General features: G+C 54.7%; 1 protein-coding gene across 2 annotated transcripts; it reads left to right on the top strand.

Annotated features, from left to right (window-relative positions):
* The first annotated feature begins 11,094 nt into the window (after window positions 1-11,094).
* Window positions 11,095-19,652, top strand: LOC141266148 (solute carrier family 52, riboflavin transporter, member 3-B-like). Of its 2 annotated transcripts, none has more exons than XM_073680128.1 (5): window positions 11,095-11,564; window positions 11,673-11,825; window positions 15,653-16,876; window positions 17,251-17,374; window positions 18,941-19,652. In XM_073680128.1, the coding sequence occupies exons 3-5, from the start codon at window positions 15,891-15,893 to the stop codon at window positions 19,208-19,210; spliced, it is 1,380 nt and encodes a 459-aa protein (XP_073536229.1). In that variant the 5' UTR covers window positions 11,095-11,564; window positions 11,673-11,825; window positions 15,653-15,890; the 3' UTR covers window positions 19,211-19,652. The 2 variants fall into 2 exon arrangements, with proteins under 2 accessions (XP_073536229.1, XP_073536228.1); XM_073680127.1 differs by having other exon boundaries at window positions 11,095-11,602; window positions 11,692-11,825.
* The last annotated feature ends 7,802 nt before the right edge of the window (window positions 19,653-27,454 follow it).

Genomic DNA, 27,454 nt, shown 5'->3' with positions numbered 1-27,454 from the left:
CATTTTTCTTGGGAACGCTGCCCGTACTTCTAACACCAAATGTAACAGTGCTACTCACTTAGGAGCGATATGAGGTATCACAGGAACCGTTTCTATTTAAAAATTCGGCTGGTTTATTGCAATCCTCATAAACCACATCACAGAAAACTCAAATACAGTCCTTGTCTGGCTCAAAGTACGACATAAAGCAAAACGTTCATACAATAATTCTGGTTAACCCACCTGGCTTAGAGTCCAGGTTCTTAGTCCTGTAGCAAAAGCATGCAATCCAGGAGATCTGCACACCTCCATACACACAGCATGTGTGAGACAAACGGGTTTCATTTTACCAAGTGAACCACACCCAGAGGTGGAGATATGTTGAGCAACCATTCAGCTGTTTATAATCAACCTCTCATGGCTGATTAATCCCTTTTAGTCCTATATGCACTAAAGCATTACTCCACGTTTATCTCCCATCCACTATATGTCTAACAGCCACCTTACAACAGCTATTAAGTCTCCTCTCAGCCTTCTTTTTTGCAAGCTAAACATTCCCAGATCCTGTAACCGTTCCTCATAGGACATTGTTTGCAGTCCGCTCACCATCCTGGTCGCTCTTCTCTGAACTTGCTCCAGTTTTTCGATGTTTTTTTGCAAATGTGGCACCCAGAACTGGACGCAGTATCCAGATGAGGTCTGACCAAAGAGGAGTAGAGGGGGATAATTACTTCACGTGATCTAGACTCTATGCTTCTCCTAATACCTCCCAGAACTGGACACAGCATCCAGATGAGGTCTGACCAAGGAGGAGTAGAGGGGGATAATGACTTCACGTGATCTAGACTCTATGCTTCTGTTAATACCTCCCAGAACTGGACACAGTATCCAGATGAGGTCTGACCAAGGAGGAGTAGAGGGGATAATTACTTCACGTGATCTAGATTCTATGCTTCTCCTAATACCTCCCAGAACTGGGCACAGTATCTAGATGAGGTCTGACCAAGGAGGAGTACAGGGGATAATTACTTCACGTGATCTAGACTCTATGCTTCTCCTAATACCTCCCAGAACTGGACACAGTATCCAGATGAGGTCTGACCAAGGAGGAGTAGAGGGGATAATTACTTCACGTGATCTAGACTCTATGCTTCTCCTAATACCTCTCAGAACTGGACACAGTATCCAGATGAGGTCTGACCAAGGAGGAGTAGAGGGGGTAATTACTTCACGTGATCTAGACTGTATGCTTCTCCTAATACCACCCAGAACTGGACACAGTATCCAGATGAGGTCTGACCAAGGAGGAGTAGAGGGGATAATTACTGCACGTGATCTAGACTCTATGCTTCTCCTAATACCTCCCAGAACTGGACACAGTATCCAGATGAGGTCTGACCAGGGAGGAGTAGAGGGGGATAATGACTTCACGTGATCTAGACTCTATGCTTCTCCTAATACCTCCCAGAACTGGACACAGTATCCAGATGAGGTCTGACCAAGGAGGAGTAGAGGGGATAATTACTTCACGTGATCTAGACTCTATGCTTCTCCTAATACCTCCCAGGACTGGGCACAGTATCCAGATGAGGTCTGACCAAGGAGGAGTAGAGGGGATAATTACTTCACGTGATCTAGACTCTATGCTTCTCCTAATACCTCCCAGAACTGGACACAGTATCCAGATGAGGTCTGACCAAGGAGGAGTAGAGGGGATAATTACTTCACGTGATCTAGACTGTATGCTTCTCCTAATACCACCCAGAACTGGACACAGTATCCAGATGAGGTCTGACCAAGGAGGAGTAGAGGGGATAATTACTTCACGTGATGTAGACTCTATGCTTCTCCTAATACCTCCCAGAACTGGACACAGTATCCAGATGAGGTCTGACCAAGGAGGAGTAGAGGGGATAATTACTTCACGTGATGTAGACTCTATGCTTCTCCTAATACCTCCCAGAACTGGACACAGTATCCAGATGAGGTCTGACCAAGGAGGAGTAGAGGGGGATAATGACTTCACGTGATCTAGACTCTATGCTTCTCCTAATACCTCCCAGAACTGGACACAGTATCCAGATGAGGTCTGACCAAGGAGGAGTAGAGGGGATAATTACTTCACGTGATCTAGACTCTGTGCTTCTCCTAATACCTCCCAGAATTGGACACAGTATCCAGATGAGGCCTGACCAAGGAGGAGTAGAGTCCGATAATTACTTCACGTGATCTAGACTCTATGCTTCTCCTAATACCTCCCAGAACTGGACACAGTATCCAGATGAGGTCTGACCAAGGAGGAGTAGAGAGGGGTAATTACTTCATGTTTTCTAGACTCTATGCTTCTCTTAATACATCCCAGAACTGTGTTTGCCTTTTTTTTGCTGCTGTATGGAGGTGGCGCTCGTGGCAGCAAAGGGTATTGAAAGGTTGGACCAAAAACTCGGAGGTTCCCTTAAAAAAGCAGACTCTTGAGTCTGTTCTAGAGATTGCTCATGGATACGGAGATCAATCCTAGAAGCGAGGTGTATAAGGGAATCCAGAGAGGATGCTAGATCTCTGCCTGCCAATTCATCCTTGATGCGACCAGACTGCCACTGCCTGAAGGTTGCCACCATTCTTCATTCCAGAACAGCTCCACCGACAGGGTGTGGAAGCGTAAGGCATGCTGAGCCACGGTATCCGAGCCCTGTCTTAGTCAGCAGGGACGAGGCGGAAGATGAGGTGCGACCAGGTTCCTGGAATACTGCCCGCAACCTTCTTGGGACATCCATGCTCTCAAATAGGTTTTGCCCAAGCCAGGACTCGTTCGGTCAGCAGATAGACCATGTAGGCAATCTTGCTCTGGTCTGTAGGGAAAAGATGAGCGTGGAGAGTGACGTGGATCTAGCACTGGTTAATTAAGTCGCAGCTCACCTTGTGATCTCAATCAAAGCAGGACGGAAGTGATAGCTGAAGCTTAGCCGCTCTACCAGAAACTGGAACTTCAGCCGTATCCCCTGGAGACTGTCATGTTGAGGAAGGTGGACCTTGTGCAGTTGAGATGCGGGACAAGGTGGACACAGAAGCGGACAAATCCTGCAGCTAAGCTGCCATCACATTAATCACCTGCATAAACTGGTCTTGAGAGCGGACCTCCACATACAACAATTATACCCTCTTGGGATCCCCGGGTCCTAACTTGTCAGCAGGGTCCATGGCCGAATGTACTGTAACGATGGTGGGTGTGAACCCACTGCGCCATGGGGCCAGGCTTACCCTGGAGAGGCGTGACTATGCTACTAGCTGGTTTGCGCTTGAGCCTCTGGTGGTGAGGATAGGCTTGGCTGCAGGTAGTCACCAGGTACCACTTCAGGGCAGTCCCCAAGTCTGCAACAGCTGACCAGAGGGTTAAAGGAACGAGAATGCGATACAGGGGGGCAAAGACAAAAATGTGGTCAGACGGTCAGAGCAGAAAGCACAGGTTCAGGATACGTAGCCACTTTTGTTATTGTGGAGCTAGCAGTGACCGTACCAGGGTATATGTACATATATATTCCATTCATTTAAATCTGAGGTGTATATACCATACACTCTTTGTGAGTTCCCCAGTATCCAACCTGGTAGTGGAATAGCCATAGCCTGAACCACAGATACCTGTTCAAAAGGGATGAGAAGGCTCTAGATGATCAGCAGAGATTCTTGTTCTGATGGAATGAGAAGGCTGCAGGCGATCAGTGGAGATTCCTGTTCTGATGGAATGAGAAGGCTGCAGGCGATCAGTGGAGATTCCTGCTCTGATGGAATGAGAAGGCTGCAGGCGATCAGTGGAGATTCCTGTTCTGATGGAATGAGAAGGCTGCAGGCGATCAGTGGAGATTCCTGTTCTGATGGAATGAGAAGGCTGCAGGCGATCAGTGGAGATTCCTGTTCTGATGGAATGAGAAGACTGCAGGCGATCAGTGGAGATTCTTGTTCTGATGGAATGAGAAGGCTGCAGGCGATCAGTGGAGATTCCTGTTCTGATGGAATGAGAAGGCTGCAGGCGATCAGTGGAGATTCCTGTTCTGATGGAATGAGAAGTGTGCAGGCGATCAGTGGAGATTCCTGTTCTGATGGAATGAGAAGGCTGCAGGCGATCAGTGGAGATTCCTGTTCTGATGGAATGAGAAGGCTGTAGGCGATCAGTGGAGATTCCTGTTCTGATGGAATGAGAAGGCTGCAGGCGATCAGTGGAGATTCCTGTTCTGATGGAATGAGAAGGCTGCAGGCGATCAGTGGAGATTCCTGCTCTGATGGAATGAGAAGGCTGCAGGCGATCAGTGGAGATTCCTGTTCTGATGGAATGAGAAGGCTGCAGGCGATCAGTGGAGATTCCTGTTCTGATGGAATGAGAAGGCTGCAGGCGATCAGTGGAGATTCCTGTTCTGATGGAATGAGAAGTGTGCAGGCGATCAGTGGAGATTCCTGTCCTGATGGAATGAGAAGGCTGCAGGCGATCAGTGGAGATTCCTGTTCTGATGGAATGAGAAGGCTGTAGGCGATCAGTGGAGATTCCTGTTCTGATGGAATGAGAAGGCTGCAGGCGATCAGTGGAGATTCCTGTTCTGATGGAATGAGAAGGCTGCAGGCGATCAGTGGAGATTCCTGTTCTGATGGAATGAGAAGGCTGCAGGCGATCAGTGGAGATTCCTGTTCTGATGGAATGAGAAGACTGCAGGCGATCAGTGGAGATTCCTGTTCTGATGGAATGAGAAGGCTGCAGGCGATCAGTGGAGATTTCTGTTCTGATGGAATGAGAAGGCTGCAGGCGATCAGTGGAGATTCCTGTTCTGATGGAATGAGAAGGCAGCAGGCGATCAGTGGAGATTCCTGTTCTGATGGAATGAGAAGACTGCAGGCGATCAGTGGAGATTCCTGTTCTGATGGAATGAGAAGGCTGCAGGCGATCAGTGGAGATTCCTGTTCTGATGGAATGAGAAGGCTGCAGGCGATCAGTGGAGATTCCTGTTCTGATGGAATGAGAAGGCTGCAGGCGATCAGTGGAGATTCCTGTTCTGATGGAATGAGAAGGCTGCAGGCGATCAGTGGAGATTCCTGTTCTGATGGAATGAGAAGGCTGCAGGCGATCAGTGGAGATTCCTGTTCTGATGGAATGAGAAGGCTGCAGGCGATCAGTGGAGATTCCTGTTCTGATGGAATAAGGCTGCAGGCGATCAGTGGAGATTCCTGTTCTGATGGAATGAGAAGGCTGCAGGCGATCAGTGGAGATTCCTGTTCTGATGCAATGAGAAGGCTGCAGGCGATCAGCAGAGATTCCTGTTCAGACAGAAGATTGTAACAAATGTGTAGCCATTGATTGGCTGCAGCAGTCACTTGTTGCCACCTGCCAAATGATGATGGCAGAAGACAAGTTTAGCTTTTTTTCCTAAACCTCCCAGGGACCATTTAAGAAGTCCTCCTCCTCCCATCACAGTGTTCATCCTCCTCCGCCTCATCGTCCTCCTCCTCCCATCACAGTGTTCATCCTCCTCCGCCTCATCGTCCTCCTCCTCCCATCACAGTGTTCATCCTCCTCCGCCTCATCGTCCTCCTCCTCCTCCCATCACACTGTTCATCCTCTTCATACATTGCAGCCATCATATTATACAGCGCTGTGCACTTACAATCCCTCATTTTCCTTTCCACCCAGATAATTCTTTGCTCTATGTAGAAACAGGAAGTCTCTTGTCCCTGCATTTATCATTCCCCTCTTCGCCTCCTGATGCAGCTGCTCCTCCTCCCTCTGCAGGGACTTATGCAGTGACTGATGACTCATGCAGGGAGAATTGGCCTCCTGTGTCTACATAGAGCTTAGAAGGATTCAGCTCCTCAGTCTTTAATAACGTGATGTCATAGACCTGAAGGAAAAGAGAAGAATTATAAGGTAGAAGAGAAAATGAGCGATTGTAAGTGCACAGCGCGGTATAATATGATGGCTGTGTAGCACCCTGAGGATTCGGCTGCTACAGGGGTATTACACCTCAAGCCAGAGGTGTGGTATTCCACTCCCGGGTAAGGATGGAGTGTGGAACTGAGCTCAGTAGGCTGCATGCACTACATACATCCCATTTCCGGGGGACAGATCGACGGTACTCCCACCAAAATATGTGCAGGTACGATAGTGTCTGTCCCTGGCTGGAGTGGGAGGGGGTTGGAACATCCCAGTAGTGTAGGGGCAGATAGGGGGAGCAGTCTGGGTAATGCTAGGAGCTCATTGGGTGCTGGTCACCTGAGCTCACACATAGAGGGAGTATATAAGGTGGGAACCATCTTAGATCAGGGTCAGACAGGCAGACAGCTACTAGTCAGTCTGTTGTAGAGGGTCAAGCAGTCCTGAATGAAGAGAGAGAGGAGTCAGAAGGACCCAGAGGGGAAGAAGAGGGAACCCCAAGAGCCCAAATACAAGCAACAGGGTGAAGGGTTGGCACAAGGGTACCGGATCCCAAGCTGGTGGAGGGCACTAATCCTCAGCCAGAGACCGGAGGTTGTGGGCAGGATCTGCCACGACCCCCCACTATATCCACCCGAAAGGCAGACCAAGTATAGGGTCAGGGAACCCAGAGGAGGTGTACCCACCAAGAGACCCGAGGGAGCCGGACATAGGTGGATCCCTGGTGGGGAAGGCCAGAGAATAGGAACGTCAGAAAGGGAGCTCAGGATCACGCTCCAGAATTACCTGGGGGTTGGCCGAGTCCAGGACCTGGTGGACGCAGCACGGCTCGGGCGGTCACTCAAGGCCGGAGTGACCAGAACAACAGCAGTAAGTAAACACCCTGAACTGCACAGCCCGACTCTGAGTCTTAATACCACCCTCACTGCACCACCACAACCACCACCCTCTACAACTGACTCCCTGAGGCTATACCCCTCCCGTTGGGGGTTATACCACCAGAAGCTGCACACACACCACCAGCCTCAGCGGACCCTGCTGCAGCGGCGGCCGTATTGACCGCAAATCAACGGGTGGCGTAGTCGACACTAAGAACATCAATAACATCTATCAAGACTGCCACACACTGAGTTTGACACCCTGGGCACGGACCGGGTCGCCGCCACTCGGAGACTACAACCCCCATCTGATCCGGCTCCGGGTATCCCCCAAACAGCACTGGCCCAGGGGGCGCGTCAACTTTGGCGTAGTCGGCAGGATTACGTGCCCGCAACAATCGGGTACTGCGTGCCTGAAGAAAAGTTCACCGTTACCTCAAAAAGAAGTCTCCCGCCGGTTCCGGAGGGTCCCCGCCAACGGACCCCATCACAGGTCGTTTCCCGCCGGTTGTCCGCCATTTGCAGCTTTTTCCCGCCATCCATGGAGTTTCCCACCACTGGGAGACGATTCCCGCCATTTCCAAAGATTTCCCGCCTTGGAAGAGCGGACGCCATTATGGGCGTGCCAGAGGGTGGCAAGAGGCCACCTCCCATCGTGGGCCAGGTCGAAGAATGGCGCCAAAAGCGGAAACCGCGCCCACCAACAGAGACTGTGATGCTGGAAGTGTCCATCAGCGTGAGAGAACTGCCCCTGGAACTGACAATCACAAAGTTGCCCCGGGACCACCCTCAATGTGGGCGGAGACAGAACAAAAGAACGAAGATGGGTGCAGCCTGGAGGAGTCTGGAGAGAGCGCACCCGGAGACAAGAGGTCTGGAGAGGACTCCGGAGAAGTCGTACCCGGAGATGGAGGGAGAGACAGGCAGCACCGACCCAGTGGTCAGGAGCCTGCTGCAAGCAACAACGCCACTAGGCTTAGTGGAAATCCTGGCACAGCTCCCCCGAGACCGGGAGTGTGCACGGACCGCGCTGGAGGGCCTCGCACGGAGGATGGCCCAGGTGCAGCAAGACACGCTGACGGAGTGGAGCCGTGAGATGGCCCAGCAGACCGGAACCCGTCAGCGGAGCACGCCACCCGAGACGAGGAGACAGACCGCCTCTGAGGATGGTGCAGGAGGAGTGAAGGCCGGAGACGGCGCCGAGAAGGGAGCTGAACGGACGGAGGCAGGTAAAGGGGACGTCTCTACCCCGAGCCGAGAAACCGTGTACCTGTCCCAGCTCCCCGTCGCAGAGCCCGAAATTCCCCCTGCCGTGCCCGTCGCTGCATCGTCACCGTGCCGGACTAGGCCTCAAGTAGAAGCCGCGGCCGCGACCCCTGTGACGTCATACGCCTCGACCCTGAGCGCGGCGAAGCAGGAAATACCATCGGCCTGGTCGCAAGGTCTAGTACCTCCGGGCGCCGCAATTCCAACAGCGCCCCCTACCTCCGCGGAGCCACCGGCCTGGTCGCAGGGCCGGGTGCCCTTTACCTTTAGGGTGCCCCAAGCCTGGTCGCAAGGCCTGGTCAAGCCGGGCGCCGCTACCATCAACGCGCCCTCAACATCTCGAGTGCCGCACCTGGGTGAAGATCTATTTGCCCAGCACACGTGCCCGGATGGGCAGCCCTTTGTATGGCCCCAGGAGTACTACCAACTGGAACTCCAAAGAGCAAGGCCCCTGTGCGAGCCCCTAAGTCCGGCTCCGAAGCCCGTCAGGAGAACCCCGCTCCCGCTAGAAGAAGCACAATTCGAGTGGGACCCCACCGGAGGAGATCTCATGGGGTTCACTCAAGAAACGCGGGCAGCCGCAGCAGAGCGAGTGGAGTGCTGCCGCCAGCAGTTGGCAGACTTCGAGCGAGAACGGAGAGAGAGGCGGGTCAGAGAGCAGCGGCTGTAGGAACAGAGCGCAGGGCAGAAGAGCCGGACCAGGAGGAACCCCCGTGCAGCTCATGGTCCCCGTACCACCGGGACTGTGATTAAATTCAACCTGCAGCATGGGTGGGGCTTCATAAGAGACCATCATACCCCCGGCGACGTCTTTGTAACCCGCAGAGACGTAGAGAGCCATCTGCCGGAGGGACACAGAGGTCGTGACCTGTACGTAGGGGACGAGGTCACGTTCACCCGGCACAAGTGTGCCAAAGGACCCTACGCCCTCCATGTGCATCGCCTGACGGAGGAGGAGCTGCGGTGTGAGGAGGAGCAAGAGGACCCGGACGGGTCTGAAGATAAAGAAGGAGGAGCAGGAGGACGCCGTCGTTAAAGTACGGTAAAGAGACTGTAAATAGTTACCCGTCGGGGTACAGTGAACTGTTGCTGCTTTAAATATGTCCCCGTTGGGACAAGTGTAAACTGTTAACCGTGTGTCCCTTAATCCCACTGACCGAGGACTGAGAGCGGTCATTCCTTCTTTATACCTGGCCGAGGACTGAGAGCGGCCATACTTTCCCCTGTATATAGTTGCGCTTTCTAAGGCACCCCCTACCGGTTTTATAGGAAACTGTTGTTTTTCTTGAAGAGACTGTCGCACTTTACCCGGTCACAAGTTGCACCGTGGCCGGAGGAACAAGAATGTTATTTATGAAAAGTTTATGCTGATATATATACTGTTTTATATGTTTATGTTTTATGAAAAAAAATTTGTATGTTTGATGTTTTTATTCTCTTACAGCCCGAGGACGTGCTGTGATTTACCAGGGGGGAATGTAGCACCCTGAGGATTCGGCTGCTACAGGGGTATTACACCTCAAGCCAGAGGTGTGGTATTCCACTCCCGGGTAAGGATGGAGTGTGGAACTGAGCTCAGTAGGCTGCATGCACTACATACATCCCATTTCCGGGGGACAGATCGACGGTACTCCCACCAAAATATGTGCAGGTACGATAGTGTCTGTCCCTGGCTGGAGTGGGAGGGGGTTGGAACATCCCAGTAGTGTAGGGGCAGATAGGGGGAGCAGTCTGGGTAATGCTAGGAGCTCATTGGGTGCTGGTCACCTGAGCTCACACATAGAGGGAGTATATAAGGTGGGAACCATCTTAGATCAGGGTCAGACAGGCAGACAGCTACTAGTCAGTCTGTTGTAGAGGGTCAAGCAGTCCTGAATGAAGAGAGAGAGGAGTCAGAAGGACCCAGAGGGGAAGAAGAGGGAACCCCAAGAGCCCAAATACAAGCAACAGGGTGAAGGGTTGGCACAAGGGTACCGGATCCCAAGCTGGTGGAGGGCACTAATCCTCAGCCAGAGACCGGAGGTTGTGGGCAGGATCTGCCACGACCCCCCACTATATCCACCCGAAAGGCAGACCAAGTATAGGGTCAGGGAACCCAGAGGAGGTGTACCCACCAAGAGACCCGAGGGAGCCGGACATAGGTGGATCCCTGGTGGGGAAGGCCAGAGAATAGGAACGTCAGAAAGGGAGCTCAGGATCACGCTCCAGAATTACCTGGGGGTTGGCCGAGTCCAGGACCTGGTGGACGCAGCACGGCTCGGGCGGTCACTCAAGGCCGGAGTGACCAGAACAACAGCAGTAAGTAAACACCCTGAACTGCACAGCCCGACTCTGAGTCTTAATACCACCCTCACTGCACCACCACAACCACCACCCTCTACAACTGACTCCCTGAGGCTATACCCCTCCCGTTGGGGGTTATACCACCAGAAGCTGCACACACACCACCAGCCTCAGCGGACCCTGCTGCAGCGGCGGCCGTATTGACCGCAAATCAACGGGTGGCGTAGTCGACACTAAGAACATCAATAACATCTATCAAGACTGCCACACACTGAGTTTGACACCCTGGGCACGGACCGGGTCGCCGCCACTCGGAGACTACAACCCCCATCTGATCCGGCTCCGGGTATCCCCCAAACAGCACTGGCCCAGGGGGCGCGTCAGCTGCAATGTATGAAGAGGATGAACAGTGTGATGGGAGGAGGAGGAGGATGATGAGGCGGAGGAGGAGGACGATGAGGCGGAGGAGGATGAACACTGTGATGGGAGGAGGAGGACGATGAGGCGGAGGAGGATGAACACTGTGATGGGAGGAGGAGGAGGACGATGAGGCGGAGGAGGATGAACACTGTGATGGGAGGAGGAGGACGATGAGGCGGAGGAGGATGAACACTGTGATGGGAGGAGGAGGACGATGAGGCGGAGGAGGATGAACAGTGTGATGGGAGGAGGAGGAGGACGATGAGGCGGAGGAGGAGGACGATGAGGCGGAGGAGGATGAACACTGTGATGGGAGGAGGAGGACGATGAGGCGGAGGAGGATGAACACTGTGATGGGAGGAGGAGGAGGACGATGAGGCGGAGGAGGATGAACAGTGTGATGGGAGGAGGAGGAGGGCTTCAAGTTGTAAAATAGTTGTAGCCTTCTTTAAAGGTCTTCTGTTAGATATTAGGGCTGCATTGTGTAAAGATTCATGTGATTTCTTGGCCAGGGGGCAGAAGAGGGAAAGCTATGGAAGGCTTTGTTTCTGCTTTCCTTTCATCTACTCATGGATTTTTCGGCAGTCATTATCGGGCCATTGCTCGAGGAATGACGTGTGGATTTGCGTGCTGTATGTCTTCTACTCTTTTGCAACTTCTCAAGAGAATCCTTCAGCTGCTGGCCCTTACCCTAACCTATCACGCAATACTGAGCTGATGGTGAGGGCATAGGACCTCTTGGCCGTGGAACTCGGACAACATGGTGGCCTCCATAATCACGTACAGGAAATAGAGTAAAGAAAAATCTACAAATCAGAAATAAAGCTGTAGGTGGAACGGCAGCGCGGAGGGGTCACTGAGCAGGGTAATCTGGGCTGGAATGTCCTTTCATCAGTCTGAGCATTGTGCTTTCCTTTGGTGGTGATGTCCTGCAGTTTTTCCTACATACCGTAGACTCGCCAGGAGATGAGAGGTCTGGAGACCAGCAGCGAGACGACCGGAGGCCCAGTATGATGGATGGTGACCGGTATTTTAATGCTTCTTTGCATCCTGGGGCAGAGGAACGTGATGCGGGGCCACAGTTACAGGTAAGTGGGCAGCCGGTGGCAGGGGCGGCAGAGGTGGCTTTACACGAGATCTGGCTGGTGGTGATGGTCTAATCTCATTAATCAGCTTGTTGCACGCCGGATAAGTTGGGTTTATGCACACCATGGGCTGTTCAGTCATGGGGGCTGCAAACACCCTTTCTAGACGGCTTGTTATTATAGTAGCTAGATCAATCTCAGACCTCCTTCAGACAGGAGTCGAGATGTGGGCACCTATATGGCGGGTTCTGACCAGACTGTAAGCCCGGAAGGGATGGCGGGTTCTGACCAGACTGTAAGCCCGGAAGGGATGGCGGGTTCTGACCAGACTGTAAGCCCAGAAGGGATGGCGGGTTCTGACCAGACTGTAAGCCCGGAAGGGATGGCGGGTTCTGACCAGACTGTAAGCCCAGAAGGGATGGCGGGTTCTGACCAGACTGTAAGCCCGGAAGGGATGGCGGGTTCTGACCAGACTGTAAGCCCGGAAGGGCCCGGTCCTCTCTTCTGTACCCGTCTGTCATTGTTAGTTTGTTCACTGTAATTTACATTGGTATTTTGTATGTAATCCCTTCTCATGTACAGCACCGGGAATCAATGCTGCGCTAAATAAAATAATACTGTCTGCTGGGAGGTCGCCACTACTGTCACAAAAGCGCCATGTTTGTGTATTATTCCTCTGTTGGTGGCTTTTTATCCTTTTTTAACCCCTACAGCAGCCCACACTTCTGCTACATGCATCCTTGAGTTGAATTGTTGGGCTGGATTCACACATGATCATTTTTTTCTATGACATGGAATTGGCTTTTGGTGATCTCCATGTGATGCATGCCGATTTACCACTGATTTCACCCATAGTACCAAACAGAGCAGGGACTCTGAGCAACCTTAGAAGTCAATATGGACCCCTTAAATAGACTCAAGCCTGATTATAAAGCCAAAGCAAAATCTTCTCCAAGAGGGAAAGCCTTCCATTTGCAGACAGCTGTATCCGAGCTTTTTTCACTTGTGCATGAACAGTAGGAGACTGGTTGGCTGGGTGAGAGGACTTTGAAGGAGGTGGTAAAGGGTAACGTTCCTCCTGTACTCTTCCTCTGAGAAGAGACCATCTGCATGGCACACCACATGATCCATGGAGGAGAGTAGATTGGCACGGACACCGACATCCATTCTGAGCCTACTGGCCACTCAGCCTATCACAGGTCCATCAATGCTAATATCAGATGCAGTTTTCTGAGTTTTTCATGGAAAATTTCCTACCCATTATTAAATCTCTCCACTTTCCAGAATGATAATAGCTAAAGGAACACATGGTGTACATTGACGGCACATTTCTCTTCTTTAACCCCGTGTCGCCCATTGGGTCTGCAAGTAGAATAACTTGATCTTTGAAGTTGTGATGAAAGGCAAGTCCATATTCAAAAATAGATCATCTGTCTTCCATCTTCTCCAATGTGGGAAACTTTTTTTTTAAACATCTGGTACAGTGGGTACAGAAAGTATTCAGACCCCTTTACATTTTTCACTCTTTGTTTCATTGCAGCCATTTGGTAAATTCTAAAAAGTTCCTTTTTTTCCTCATTAAAGTCCACTCTGCACCCCATCCTGACCGAAAAAACCCCCCAGAAATGTAGAAAGTTTTGTAAATTTATTAAAGAAAAACTGAAATCTCACATGATCATAAGTATTCAGCCCCTTTGCTCAGTATTGAGGAGAAGCACCTTTTGAGATAGTACAGCCATGAGTCTTCTTGGGAATGATGCAACAAGTTTTTCACCCCTGGATTTGGGGATCCTCGGCCATTCTTTCTTGCAGATCCTCTCCAGTTCCGTCAGGTTGGATGGTGAACGTTGGTGGACAGACATTTTCAGGTCTCTCCAGAGAGGCTCAATTGGGTTTAGGTCAGGGCTCTGGCTGGGCCAGTCAAGAATGGTCACAGAGTTGTTCTGAAGCCACTCCTTTGTTATTTTAGCTGTGTGCTTAGGGTCATTGTCTTGGAAGGTGAACCTTCGGCCAAGTCTGAGGTCCAGAGCACTCTGGAAGAGGTTTTCATCCAGGATATCTCTGTACTTGGCCGCATTCATGTTTCCTTCAATTGCAACCAGTCGTCCTGTCCCTGCACTGAGGAGAGGCTTCCGTCGGGCCACTCTGCCATAAAGGCCCGACTGGTGGAGGGCTGCAGTGATAGTTGACTTTGTGGAACTGTCTCCCATCTCCCTTCTGCATCTCTGGAGCTCAGCCACCGTGATCTTGGGGTTCTTCTTTACCTCTCTCACCAAGGCTCTTCTCCCACGATTGCTCAGTTTGGCTGGACAGCCAGGTCTATGAAGACTTCTGGTGGTCCCAAACTTCTTCCATTTAAGGATTATGGAGACCACTGTGCTCTTAGGAACCTTGAGTAATGCAGAAATTCTTTTATAACCTTGGCCAGATCTGTGCCTTGCCACAATTCTGTCTCTGAGCTCCTTGGGCAGTTCCTTTGAGCTCATGATTCTCATTTGGTTGACATGCACTGTGAGCTGTGAGGTCTTATATAGACAGGTGTGCGCCTTTCCAAATCAAGTCATATCAGTTTAATTAAACACAGCTGGACTCCAATGAAGGAGTAGAACCATCTCAAGGAGGATCACAAGGAAATGGACAGCACGTGACTTAAATATGAGTGTCTGAGCAAAGGGGCTGAATACTTATGACCATGTGATGTTTTTCTTCTTTAATAAATTTGCAAAAATTTCTACATTTGTTTTTTTCAGTCAGGATGGGGTGCAGAGTGTACTTTAATAAGAAAAAAAATGAACTTTTTAGAATTTACCAAATGGCTGCAATAAAACAGAGTGAAAAATGTAAAGGGGTCTGAATACTTTCCGTACCCACTGTAACTTCCATACATTGGTTGACTTCTTCAAAATCATTTTTTTTTGAACGGATGTCCAAGTCTAGAGAGGTATTTAAGTGGTTGTCCAGTGTGTTTATTGTGATGACCCATCGTTTAGAAAATGGGTGTCTGACAGCAGGCACAGCCACCGATCAGCTGATATTCCCTCTGGCAGCCGTTCTGTACACTGTAGTGGCTGTTGCCAGGTACAGGCCTTGTTCTTTTCTACCGGATATGATCTGCAGTAACTGGGAGCAGCCACTACCCAGATGGAGCGGTGCTGTTCCCTTTGCACACTGCTTACATCCAACCACACCAGAGCTGATAACAGCTGATCGGCGTGCCGGATTACCACCAATCTGATATTGATGAACTAGCTAAAGGATAAGCCCCAAGGATGTGATGTTACCACTGTGCCCCCTTCCCTCCAGTATGGACGCTCACACACGTCTGAGGGACACTGCAGTTGCATCCCATTGAAGGCTTACACCTTATACAATGAGCTTGGGATTACTCGTGTCCATCCATTGCATCAGTTAGCAGATGACATCCGGTCCGAGTTGTCACTTACACCTTATACAATGAGCTTGGGAGTACTCGTGTCCATCCATTGTATCAGTTAGCAGATGACATCCGGTCCGAGTTGTCACTTACACCTTATACAATGAGCTTGGGAGTACTCGTGTCCATCCATTGTATCAGTTAGCAGATGACATCCGGTCCTAGTTGTCACTTACACCTTATACAATGAGCTTGGGAGTACTTGTGTCCATCCATTGTATCAGTTAGCAGATGACATCCGGTCCTAGTTGTCACTGTCTCTGATGTAGGTGTTTGGAGTAAGTTTTCCTCCACTATGGTGCCAGTCCTTCTTCCCACTGTTCTCGTGCCTGCTTTGCTCCTTTGTTACCACAGTTTGCAGTCGGGTCTTATTTTTTCTTTCTTCTCTATTATACAGACTGATGAAAACAGAAGCTCTGACATCCAGCTCTTTACATTAAAACAAACAAAATAAAAATCACAGGCTGAACGTGGAAACCAAAATCGTGAATTTTTTGAAGACAGAGAATTCTTGTTACTAAATTTCTGTATCCTGAATATATGAAGTGGTCCGGATCCATGACAGCATTAAAGATAGTCAACCTTCCATCCTGCTCACTGATTACAGGATGGTGAAGCATTAAACCTGCAAGAGCATGGCGGTCCTTCTGCACATTCTCTCCTGCTTGCTCGGCCTAGGCTCCTGGGTAGCCATCAATGGGGTTTGGGTGGAGTTGCCTCTTTTGGTGCCTTATACTCCAGAAGGCTGGGAGCTGCCCTCCTACCTTTCTCTACTCATCCAGTTTGCTAACATTGGGCCACTTGCTGTTACACTTTTCCATAAGTTTTGTCCAGGACGTGTGCGGGAGGGAGCTGTAATTTTTGTGATTTTGGCTGTAGGTGTTGTGTCGTGCATCTTGCTGGCTTTCCTCTGGCAAGAGGCGAGCTGGGTGGGTTCATCGCTGAGAAGTACAGCTCTGCTGTGCCTCATTTTCTTTCTCTCTTTGGTGGACTGCACGTCTTCAGTCACTTTTCTTCCTTATATGACCCGTCTCAGGCCAGATTACCTTATCTCATACTTTATTGGAGAGGGTCTAAGTGGGCTAATGCCAGCATTACTGGCCCTGGTTCAGGGTGTAGGTGTGGTGAGCTGCCAATCGATGAACAGAACTGAACCAAATGGATCTCTCGCCATTGGAAACCTAACCGCAGTGTACCAGCCAGCCAGATTCCCTGCATGGGGTTTCTTCCTGTTTCTGGCAGGGATGATGGGCATCTGTCTAACTGCCTTCACCATCCTTCACAAGATGCCTAAAGGACAGAGGCACCAAGAAGCAGGAACGAGCAAGAGAAGGGAAATAAAAGAATCATGGGGCAAAAGAGTTGAGCAGAAGCCAATGATGGATGAGGATGAAGCTGGAACGAAGGTGGAAAAGAAAGAAATGGCAAAGTATTCAGTATGGGAGAAGGTCTTCATCTACTTAGTTCTGGCCTGGGTGAATGCTTTGACCAATGCAGTGCTGCCATCTGTCCAGACTTACTCCTGCATGCCTTATGGTGGACGCATCTATCACCTAGCTGCTACGCTAGCTTCGATTGCCAACCCAGTAGCCTGTGGCATTGCGATGTATCTACCGAACAGGTAAGAAGAACTAAGAATAGAACGTATTCACATCCATTGACAGGTTGGCACCAACGGAGTGTCATCTTGTACATGAGGACTATATCGGCTATGATTCTTAGTGTACCACGTGGAACAGAGATTGGCAGAATCCTAAAACCCAACAGTATGGCTTCCCTTAGTGTAGTCTTTCTGACTGACATGCAAGTCAATGTGTTTTAGGAGCATGAAAGGACAGCAATATTGCGGATACTCCTGGTCCACTGGGTATATGGGAGTGTTGCTAATAGGTTACTAGTCCAGATTAGTCCTTGCACAGTATTAGTCACATAAGACTGTCCTGCACAGTCTCTCACATAAGACTTTTCCACTGCATGTCTTCGTATTTCTTGCAGGCGTCTTCTGACGGTGGGAGGTCTGACGGTGATTGGTTCCAGCATTGCCTCCTACATCATGGTTATGGCGGTGTTAAGTCCGTGTCCAGCTCTACTGCAGGATAACATTGGAGGCGCGCTGATTGTATGTATTATTTTAACTATTGTCACCTTTCTTGTTATGATGGTCAGACTGAGTTGCCTCTGGTCCGGGACCTTCTCCTCATCTCTGTAGAGACCTTCAGTCAGAAGGCTATGTTCTCGTTACGTTCCTGGCCTCCATCATGATCACTTCCCAATCTTTGCATTAAACAGAAGCAGTGATGGAAGCCTGAGAGTCACAACGTCTAAACCTCCATTCCATACTTCTTTTTTTAACTCATACTGGGTAGACAGCCACTAAGATGACATTCTGATGGACTAATGGACCTTTCCGGAAACATTTATTTATTTAACTCACTTATATAGAGCCATTAATTTCACAGACATTATGGGCACTGTCCCCATCGGGGCTCACAATCTACATTCCCTATCAGTTTTTGGAGTGTGGGAGGAGACCGGAGAACCCGGAGGAAACCCACACAAACACGGGGAGAACATACAGACTCCTTGTTGTCCTTGGTGGGATTTGAACCCAGGACCCCAGCGCTGCAAGGCTGCAGTACTAACCAATGAGCCACCATGCTGCCCATTTAGCGTGTATACTTTGAGCTTTCCCAACTTACATGCTGTAGTAGAGGAAAAATGTACTGTGAACCTAAAGATGCCCCTACCCTTGGGTTATTACCAGTTTCCATTGACTCACCATAGATATTAACCCCTTAATGCCTCCACAAGGTGACACATGTTCTTCACTTCTCAGAGTAGAGGGGCAGAATAGAAACACTGAGCAGCACTGTCCTGCACCCTCCAGAGGATGGGAGTAGCAGTACTCTCTGTGCTGTCCAGTAAATGGCAGTGGAAGATCTCCATAATTTGCTCGATTCATTGACTGCGGTAAAGAAGGTTCTGCCTTATGTAATGAGACTGAGGAAAGACAAGCGACCACCATTATACGGCACGATTATGGTGCCATAAAAGCTAGAATGGCAGTTGCCAGCTTAATCCTGCTGCAAACGTTCCGCCTAGCCATCCATGTATGAGGCCCATAGGGTGGACAAGGCCCATAGGGCGGACAAGGCCCATAGGGCGTAAGACTCTGGGAAGAACCCTCCAGCACGTTATGCGCAAAATATCCGTGGTGGACACATGCTTCTTCTTCCTTTGCCTGAATACGTGGATAATTCTCCCTTACTGATGTGACAAATCGTGGGCAGTCCAGAAAGTAGACTTGGGTTACAATCAGTTCATTGGGCCATGGCTCCATTTCCCCCCTCACGATTTTAAAAGTGGTCAGGGCACGAGGTCTCGTATTTCTGTCCCCTATTAGTGAGTGTTCCCATCCTCAGTAATTGTAGGCACGTTTATACGGCTCTCAGCACTGACTTCTGATGTTCTCAGTGGGGGGCATTATTCTTAATAAAAGTCTTAGCTGCTGCAGAACTAGCTTGAAGGCCAATCACTTAATCAGCTAAACCGGTGTCACAATGCAAGCCTGCCCGTGTACAGTGCTAGTCACCGTTTCCCCTTATAGTGTCAGCTTCGGGGCCCCTCGTCCCCAGTATTGGGTGTTGCTGTGTCTTCGCTGCTGATCACCTCTGTTTCCCTGCAGGTCGTGGCCTGGGTGCTGTTTGTGGGTGTCCTGTCCTATGTGAAGGTGCTGATAGGAGTGATCCTGCGGGGTGAAGGACACAGTGCCCTCGTGTGGTGCGGGGCAGTGGTGCAGCTGGGCTCTATGGTGGGAGCTCTCACCATGTTCCCATTGGTGAACGTCTACGTCATGTTCCAGTCAGGTGACCCCTGTAATCAGATCTGCCCCCATAGCACAGACCTCTCCATGGTATCAGATTCTCTGGATATGAAAACACAGGGTGAGGGCTGAGCGGTTAGATTAGCCAATTGTGACATGGCGGGTGATGTCTGAGAGTGATGGGAGGGGCTACACTGAGTGATGGGAGGGGCTACACTGAGTGATGGGAGGGGCTACACCGAGGAATTCCAATGAGTTACACCGAGCGACGGCTGGAGTTACAGCTAATAATTCCGATGAGTTAGAGTAATGGGAGTGACCACACCGCGTGATGGCTGGGGTTACATTGAGTAATGGGTGGAGGTTAGGGATGAGCAGATAACTTTGTGCGACCCTGGTCCATGGTTCAGGGCGGCACACGCGTCGTCGGCATGTTGACTCGCCATTAGCTGGGCCGGCACACGCGTCGTCGGCATGTTGACTCGCCAGTAGCTGGGCCGGCACACGCGTCGTCGGCATGTTGACTCGCCAGTAGCTGGGCCGGCACACGCGTCGTCGGCATGTTGACTCGCCAGTAGCTGGGCCGGCACACGCGTCGTCGGCATGTTGACTCGCCAGTAGCTGGGCCGGCACACGCGTCGTCGGCATGTTGACTCGCCAGTAGCTGGGCCGGCACACGCGTCGTCGGCATGTTGACTCGCCAGTAGCTGGGCCGGCACACGCGTCGTCGGCATGTTGACTCGCCAGTAGCTGGGCCGGCACACGCGTCGTCGGCATGTTGACTCGCCAGTAGCTGGGCCGGCACACGCGTCGTCGGCATGTTGACTCGCCAGTAGCTGGGCCGGCACACGCGTCGTCGGCATGTTGACTCGCCAGTAGCTGGGCCGGCACACGCGTCGTCGGCATGTTGACTCGCCAGTAGCTGGGCCGGCACACGCGTCGTCATGTTGACTCGCCAGTAGCTGGGCCGGCACACGCGTCGTCGGCATGTTGACTCGCCAGTAGCTGGGCCGGCACACGCGTCGTCGGCATGTTGACTCGCCAGTAGCTGGGCCGGCACACGCGTCGTCGGCATGTTGACTCGCCATTAGCTGGGCCGGCACACGCGTCGTCGGCATGTTGACTCGCCATTAGCTGGGCCGGCACACGCGTCGTCGGCATGTTGACTCGCCATTAGCTGGGCCGGCACACGCGTCGTCGGCATGTTGACTCGCCAGTAGCTGGGTTGACACACGCGTCGTCGGCATGTTGACTCGCCAGTAGCTGGGTTGACACACGCGTCGTCGGCATGTTGACTCGCCAGTAGCTGGGTTGACACACGCGTCGTCGGCATGTTGACTCGCCAGTAGCTGGGTTGACACACGCGTCGTCGGCATGTTGACTCGCCAGTAGCTGGGTTGACACACGCGTCGTCGGCATGTTGACTCGCCAGTAGCTGGGTTGACACACACGTCGTCGGCATGTTGACTCGCCAGTAGCTGGGTTGGCACACGCGTCGTCGGCATGTTGACTCGCCATTAGCTGGGCCGGCACACGCGTCGTCGGCATCTTGACTCGCCATTAGCTGGGCCGGCACACGCGTCGTCGGCATCTTGACTCGCCATTAGCTGGGCCGGCACACGCGACGTCGGCATGTTGACTCGCCATTAGCTGGGCCGGCACACGCGTCGTCGGCATGTTGACTCGCCATTAGCTGGGCCGGCACACGCGTCGTTGGCATATTGACTCGCCATTAGCTGGGTCGGCATGTTGATTTACCGACACGTAATTGTATGCTGACTTACGATTAGCTGGCCGGCAGGAACCATCTTTGCAGTGTGGGTCACACCGGTGATGTCTGAGAGCCCATCTATTCATGAGCTGAACCTGAGATCCCGGGGGGGTGAGGAAATTCATCCAGCTGCTGTCCACGGCGAGAGACGACTGACCTGAACCATGGACCAGGGTGGTGTGAAGCCATCTGCTCATCGTGAGTGGTGTGACTTGTGTCCTACCTCGTGTACACGGACCTTAAGCTGTGGATTAGGGGTGGAGGTACATGGGGTAATGCCACTATAGAAGTAAGGCGGGTGAGACTGAAAGAGGAACCGGTGGTTTCATTTTATCTCATAAATCAGTAGTAGACGTGAAAATAAGCAACGGTGTAATAAATCTCACCAGAAAGATCGCTTTCCTTCTCGCCAGGCTGGATCCATTCTTATCAAGATTCTCAATTGTGAGGTGAAATCTGTATTCAGTGCAGATCGCTTCTCCCATTACTGAGAGCGGAGGGGAGACCTGCACTAATGATCTATGGAAGAAAATTAAAACAACGGTTTCTCTTTAAGGAAATATCTAATGAGGTAATATTCGGAGGGGTTCACTGAAAGGATGGGGTGAGCCAAGGAACTGCGGGAAAGCCTCAGTCAGTAGCGATGAGCACAGGACACCCCCATCATCCGCAGGGACGTGGCTCTGACAGAGTGGTGGTTCTCTTCCTGGTCATTGATCTGTATGTAGCTGCTGAAATAAAAACCACTGAAAGAGTATTGTATTGTGTATCACTGACCGAGAGATGAAATCAGCACCTCCCGCAGCACCGCCTTCCCACAGCACCTCCCGCCTGCAGCACCGCCTTCCCGCAGCACCACCTTCCCACAGCACCTCCCGCCTGCAGCACCGCCTTCCCGCAGCACCTCCCGCCTGCAGCACCGCCTTCCCGCAGCACCACCTTCCCGCAGCACCTCCCGCCTGCAGCACCGCCTTCCCGCAGCACCTCCCGCCTGCAGCACCGCCTTCCCACAGCACCACCTTCCCGCAGCACCGCCCTCCCGCAGCATCCCTGCCAGCAAGTCAGGGCTGTGGAGTCGGTGAGCCAAACCTCAGACGCCTCAATTTCCACGACTCCGACCCCCTCATACACGGCTCATGTTTAAGTGATAAATTTACTGCAGCACAGATTCATCTCAGCTAAAAGTCCAGACCCTGAGATCAGGAATAGGACGAACATTTATAGGACATTTCAGAACTTTCCCAAATTCTTATGGAAAAATATTCCCCACAAACTGCATTGAACTCCTGCACCCAATTTATTATATATGTTAGGAGTCGGTCCATTTTATACCGACTCCACCAAAATGGGCTCCAACTCGGACACCACAGCCCTGCAGCAGGTATCAGTGACATGGATCAAGAGGGGAAGTTGAGGAGGACGCCCAGCACATGTGCTGACAACGTACATCCAGCAAGTCCCCGGCGTCCTTCCATGCCGCATGTGTGATCGGTGAGGGACAGGTGTACCGGAGCCTTCCTCCTATTGGCAGCATCCCATACAACAAAGTGCTCCGCACAGCACCGACTGTGGACGAGCCTTCATCTAACCACACAACCAAAAATATGAAAGCATTCCACCTAGAGAAAATGGACGCCCCCAACCCCAGCAGTACAGATGTCCCCCCCCCCCCAACCCCAGCGGTACAGACGTTCCCCCCCCAACCCTAGCGGTACAGAAGCCCCCAACCTCAGCGTTACAGACGCCTCCCCCCCCCCCAGCGGTACAGAAGCCCCCAACCTCAGCGGTACAGACGCCCCCCCCCACCCAAGCAGTTCAGACACTTCCAGTGTTATAGACGCAGCCCCCATCTGGCACCATGGAGACTATTTCCTGAAATTTGTTTTGTCTAATTTGGATCAAACTGAATTTTCTCCAAAGCCTCCAATCACCGTGAAAGAGGCAGCGATGTATCCAGGACGTAGCCAAACCCTTCCAAGCACTGACACACAAGCACTGTATGGCTACGGGAAAATGGTGGCAGCCGGTGGTACCAGGCAGCCGGTTACTAACACCCGGCACAGCAGGAACCGACGGGCGTCTCTTAGCTCACAGTGGCTGTTCAGACCAAGCACAGGCGCTCAGTGCATGACACCTGTCAAACATTTACATTCACCTCCCCGGTACCCTCCATCTCCGCCCCCTGTTCTGTGATTGACAGCTCTGGCCTCAGAGCCACAGGAGGCCAGGGATGGAGGGAAGGTGAATATAAGTGATTGGCCGCCATGATGCCCCAAGCTTGGTCTGAAGGGAGTGTGTCAAAATTGTGGGGGATGTTTTGGTCACCAGACACCCCCCCCCCCTCCCGTCCAGGCTCCCAGTCACCAGACACCCCCCCCTTCCCGTCCAGGCTCCCAGTCACCAGACACCCACCCCCCTCCCGTCCAGGCTCCCAGTCACCAGACACCCACCCCCCTCCCATCCAGGCTCCCAGTCACCAGACACCCCCCCCCCCCTCACAGGCTCCCAGTCACCAGACACCCACCCCCCTCCCGTCCAGGCTCCCAGTCACCAGACACCCCCCCCCCCTCACGTCCAGGCTCCCAGTCACCAGGCACCCCCCCTCCAGGCTCCCAGTCACCAGGCACCCCCCCCTCCCGTCCAGGCTCCCAGTCACCAGACACCCCCCTCCAACCTCCAGTCCAGGCTCCCAGTCACCAGACACCCCCCCCCCAACCTCCAGTCCAGGCTCCCAGTCACCAGACACCCCCCCCCCCAACCTCCAGTCCAGGCTCCCAGTCACCAGACACCCCCCCCCCAACCTCCAGTCCAGGCTCCCAGTCACCAGACACCCCCCCCCCAACCTCCAGTCCAGGCTCCCAGTCACCAGACACCCCCCCCCCAACCTCCAGTCCAGGCTCCCAGTCACCAGACACCCCCCCCCCAACCTCCAGTCCAGGCTCCCAGTCACCAGACACCCCCCCCAACCTCCAGTCCAGGCTCCCAGTCACCAGACACCCCCCCCCCAACCTCCAGTCCAGGCTCCCAGTCACCCCCCCCTCCAGGCTCCCAGTCACCAGGCACCCCCCCCTCCCGTCCAGGCTCCCAGTCACCAGACACCCCCCCTCCCAGGCTCCCAGTCACCAGACACCCCTCCCCCTCCCATCCAGGCTCCCAGTCAGACACCCCCCCTCCCATCCAGGCTCCCAGTCACCAGACACCCCCCCCTCCCATCCAGGCTCCCAGTCACCAGACACCCCCCCCTCCCATCCAGGCTCCCAGTCACCAGACACCCGACACCCCCCCCTCCCATCCAGGCTCCCAGTCACCAGACACCCGACACCCCCCCTCCCATCCAGGCTCCCAGTCACCAGACACCCCCCCCTCCCATCCAGGCTCCCAGTCACCAGACACCCGACACCCCCCCTCCCATCCAGGCTCCCAGTCACCAGTCACCAGACACCCCCCCCCTCCCATCCAGGCTCCCAGTCACCAGACACCCCCCCCTCCCGTCCAGGCTCCCAGTCACCAGACACCCCCCCCCTCCCATCCAGGCTCCCAGTCACCAGACACCCCCCCTCCCCCCTCCCGTCCAGGCTCCCAGTCACCAGACACCCCCCCCTCCCATCCAGGCTCCCAGTCACCAGACACCCCCCCTCCCATCCAGGCTCCCAGTCACCAGACACCCCCCCCTCCCATCCAGGCTCCCAGTCACCAGACACCCCCCCCTCCCATCCAGGCTCCCAGTCACCAGACACCCAACACCCCCCCTCCCATCCAGGCTCCCAGTCACCAGTCACCAGACACCCCCCCCTCCCATCCAGGCTCCCAGTCACCAGACACCCCCCCCTCCCATCCAGGCTCCCAGTCACCAGACACCCCCCCCCTCCCATCCAGGCTCCCAGTCACCAGACACCCCCCCCCTCCCATCCAGGCTCCCAGTCACCAGACACCCCCCCCCTCCCATCCAGGCTCCCAGTCACCAGACACCCCCCCCTCCCCCTCCCATCCAGGCTCCCAGTCACCAGACACCCCCCCCCTCCAGTCCAGGCTCCCAGTCACCAGACACCCCCCCCCCCTCCCGTCCAGGCTCCCAGTCACCAGACACCCCCCCCCCTCCCGTCCAGGCTCCCAGTCACCAGACACCCCCCCCCTCCCGTCCAGGCTCCCAGTCACCAGACACCCCCCCCCTCCCATCCAGGCTCCCAGTCACCAGACACCCCCCCCCCTCCCGTCCAGGCTCCCAGTCACCAGACACCCCCCCTCCCATCCAGGCTCCCAGTCACCAGACACCCCCCCTCCCCCTCCCATCCAGGCTCCCAGTCACCAGACACCCCCCCTCCCCTCCCATCCAGGCTCCCAGTCACCAGACACTCCCCCCCCCTCCAGTCCAGGCTCCCAGTCACCAGACACCCCCCCCCCTCCCGTCCAGGCTCCCAGTCACCAGACACCCCCCCCCCCTCCCGTCCAGGCTCCCAGTCACCAGACACCCCCCCCCCCTCCCGTCCAGGCTCCCAGTCACCAGACACCCCCCCCCCCCTCCCGTCCAGGCTCCCAGTCACCAGACACCCCCCCCCCCTCCCGTCCAGGCTCCCAGTCACCAGACACACCCCCCCCTCCCGTCCAGGCTCCCAGTCACCAGACACACCCCCCCCTCCCGTCCAGGACGTGTTCCCAGGGATGAGTGCCGCCTGCTGGTAGAACAAGAGCTGACAATAGGCGGCACCAGCTTCTGCCATCTCCGCGGAAGAAGCTTCATCCCGTCACAACTACTACAGCTCCACCTGTGATTCCAATGGGTGGCTACCTCTCCACCCCGTGCTCAGGGATGGCTTACTTGGGGAAATAACGAGGGCAGCGGAGGAGATCGGTAGGGAGGGGGGTTCAAGGGTCGGAGGAGGTGGAGGAGATGCGCGGAGGACACGCGGGGGCGGAGGTGGAGGAGATGCGCGGAGGTGGAGGAGATGCGCGGAGGACACGCGGGGGCGGAGGTGGAGGAGATGCGCGGAGGACACGCGGGGGCGGAGGTGGAGGAGATGCGCGGAGGACACGCGGGGGCGGAGGTGGAGGAGATGCGCGGAGGACACGCGGGGGCGGAGGTGGAGGAGATGCGCGGAGGACACGCGGGGGCGGAGGTGGAGGAGATGCGCGGAGGACACGCGGGGGCGGAGGAGGGGGCGGAGGAGATGCGCGGAGGACACGCGGGGCGGAGGAGGGGGCGGAGGAGATGCGCGGAGGACACGCGGGGCGGAGGAGGGGGCGGAGGAGATGCGCGGAGGACACGCGGGGCGGAGGAGGGGGCGGAGGAGATGCGCGGAGGACACGCGGGGCGGAGGAGATGCGCGGAGGACACGCGGGGCGGAGGAGGGGGCGGAGGAGATGCGCGGAGGACACGATGCGCGGAGGAGGGGCGGAGGAGATGCGCGGAGGACACGATGCGCGGAGGAGGGGGCGGAGGAGATGCGCGGAGGACACGATGCGCGGAGGAGGGGGCGGAGGAGATGCGGGGCGCGGAGGACCAGAGGCGAGGACCGGGGCGGAGGAGATGCGCGGAGGACACGCGGGGCGGAGGAGATGCGCGGAGGACACGCGGGGCGGAGGACACGCGGGGCGGAGGACACGCGGGGCGGAGGACACGCGGGGCGGAGGACACGCGGGGCGGAGGACACGCGGGGCGGAGGACACGCGGGCGGAGGACACGCGGGGCGGAGGACACGCGGGGCGGAGGACACGCGGGGCGGAGGACACGCGGGGCGGAGGACACGCGGGGCGGAGGACACGCGGGGCGGAGGATACGCGGGGCGGAGGACACGCGGGGCGGAGGACACGCGGGGCGGAGGACACGCGGGGCGGAGGACACGCGGGGCGGAGGACACGCGGGGCGGAGGACACGCGGGGCGGAGGACACGCGGGGCGGAGGACACGCGGGGCGGAGGACACGCGGGGCGGAGGACACGCGGGGCGGAGGATACGCGGGGCGGAGGATACGCGGGGCGGAGGATACGCGGGGCGGAGGATACGCGGGGCGGAGGATACGCGGGGCGGAGGATACGCGGGGCGGAGGATACGCGGGGCGGAGGATACGCGGGGCGGAGGATACGCGGGGCGGAGGATACGCGGGGCGGAGGATACGCGGGGCGGAGGATACGCGGGGCGGAGGATACGCGGGGCGGAGGATACGCGGGGCGGAGGAGATGCGCGGAGGATACGCGGGGCGGAGGAGATGCGCGGAGGATACGCGGGGCGGAGGAGATGCGCGGAGGATACGCGGGGCGGAGGATACGCGGGGCGGAGGATACGCGGGGCGGAGGAGATGCGCGGAGGATACGCGGGGCGGAGGAGATGCGCGGAGGATACGCGGGGCGGAGGAGATGCGCGGAGGATACGCGGGGCGGAGGATACGCGGGGCGGAGGATACGCGGGGCGGAGGAGATGCGCGGAGGATACGCGGGGCGGAGGATACGCGGGGCGGAGGATACGCGGGGCGGAGGAGATGCGCGGAGGATACGCGGGGCGGAGGAGATGCGCGGAGGATACGCGGGGCGGAGGAGATGCGCGGAGGATACGCGGGCGGAGGAGATGCGCGGAGGATACGCGGGCGGAGGAGATGCGCGGAGGATACGCGG

The sequence above is a fragment of the Phyllobates terribilis genome, unplaced genomic scaffold, assembly GCF_046119375.1.
Source record: "Phyllobates terribilis strain yellow unplaced genomic scaffold, ASM4611937v1 Scaffold_4__5_contigs__length_816908805, whole genome shotgun sequence".
NCBI classification, from domain to species: Eukaryota; Metazoa; Chordata; class Amphibia; order Anura; family Dendrobatidae; genus Phyllobates; species Phyllobates terribilis.
Note: the sequence above shows the minus strand (reverse complement) of the source record. Positions and strands in the feature narration are given on the sequence as shown.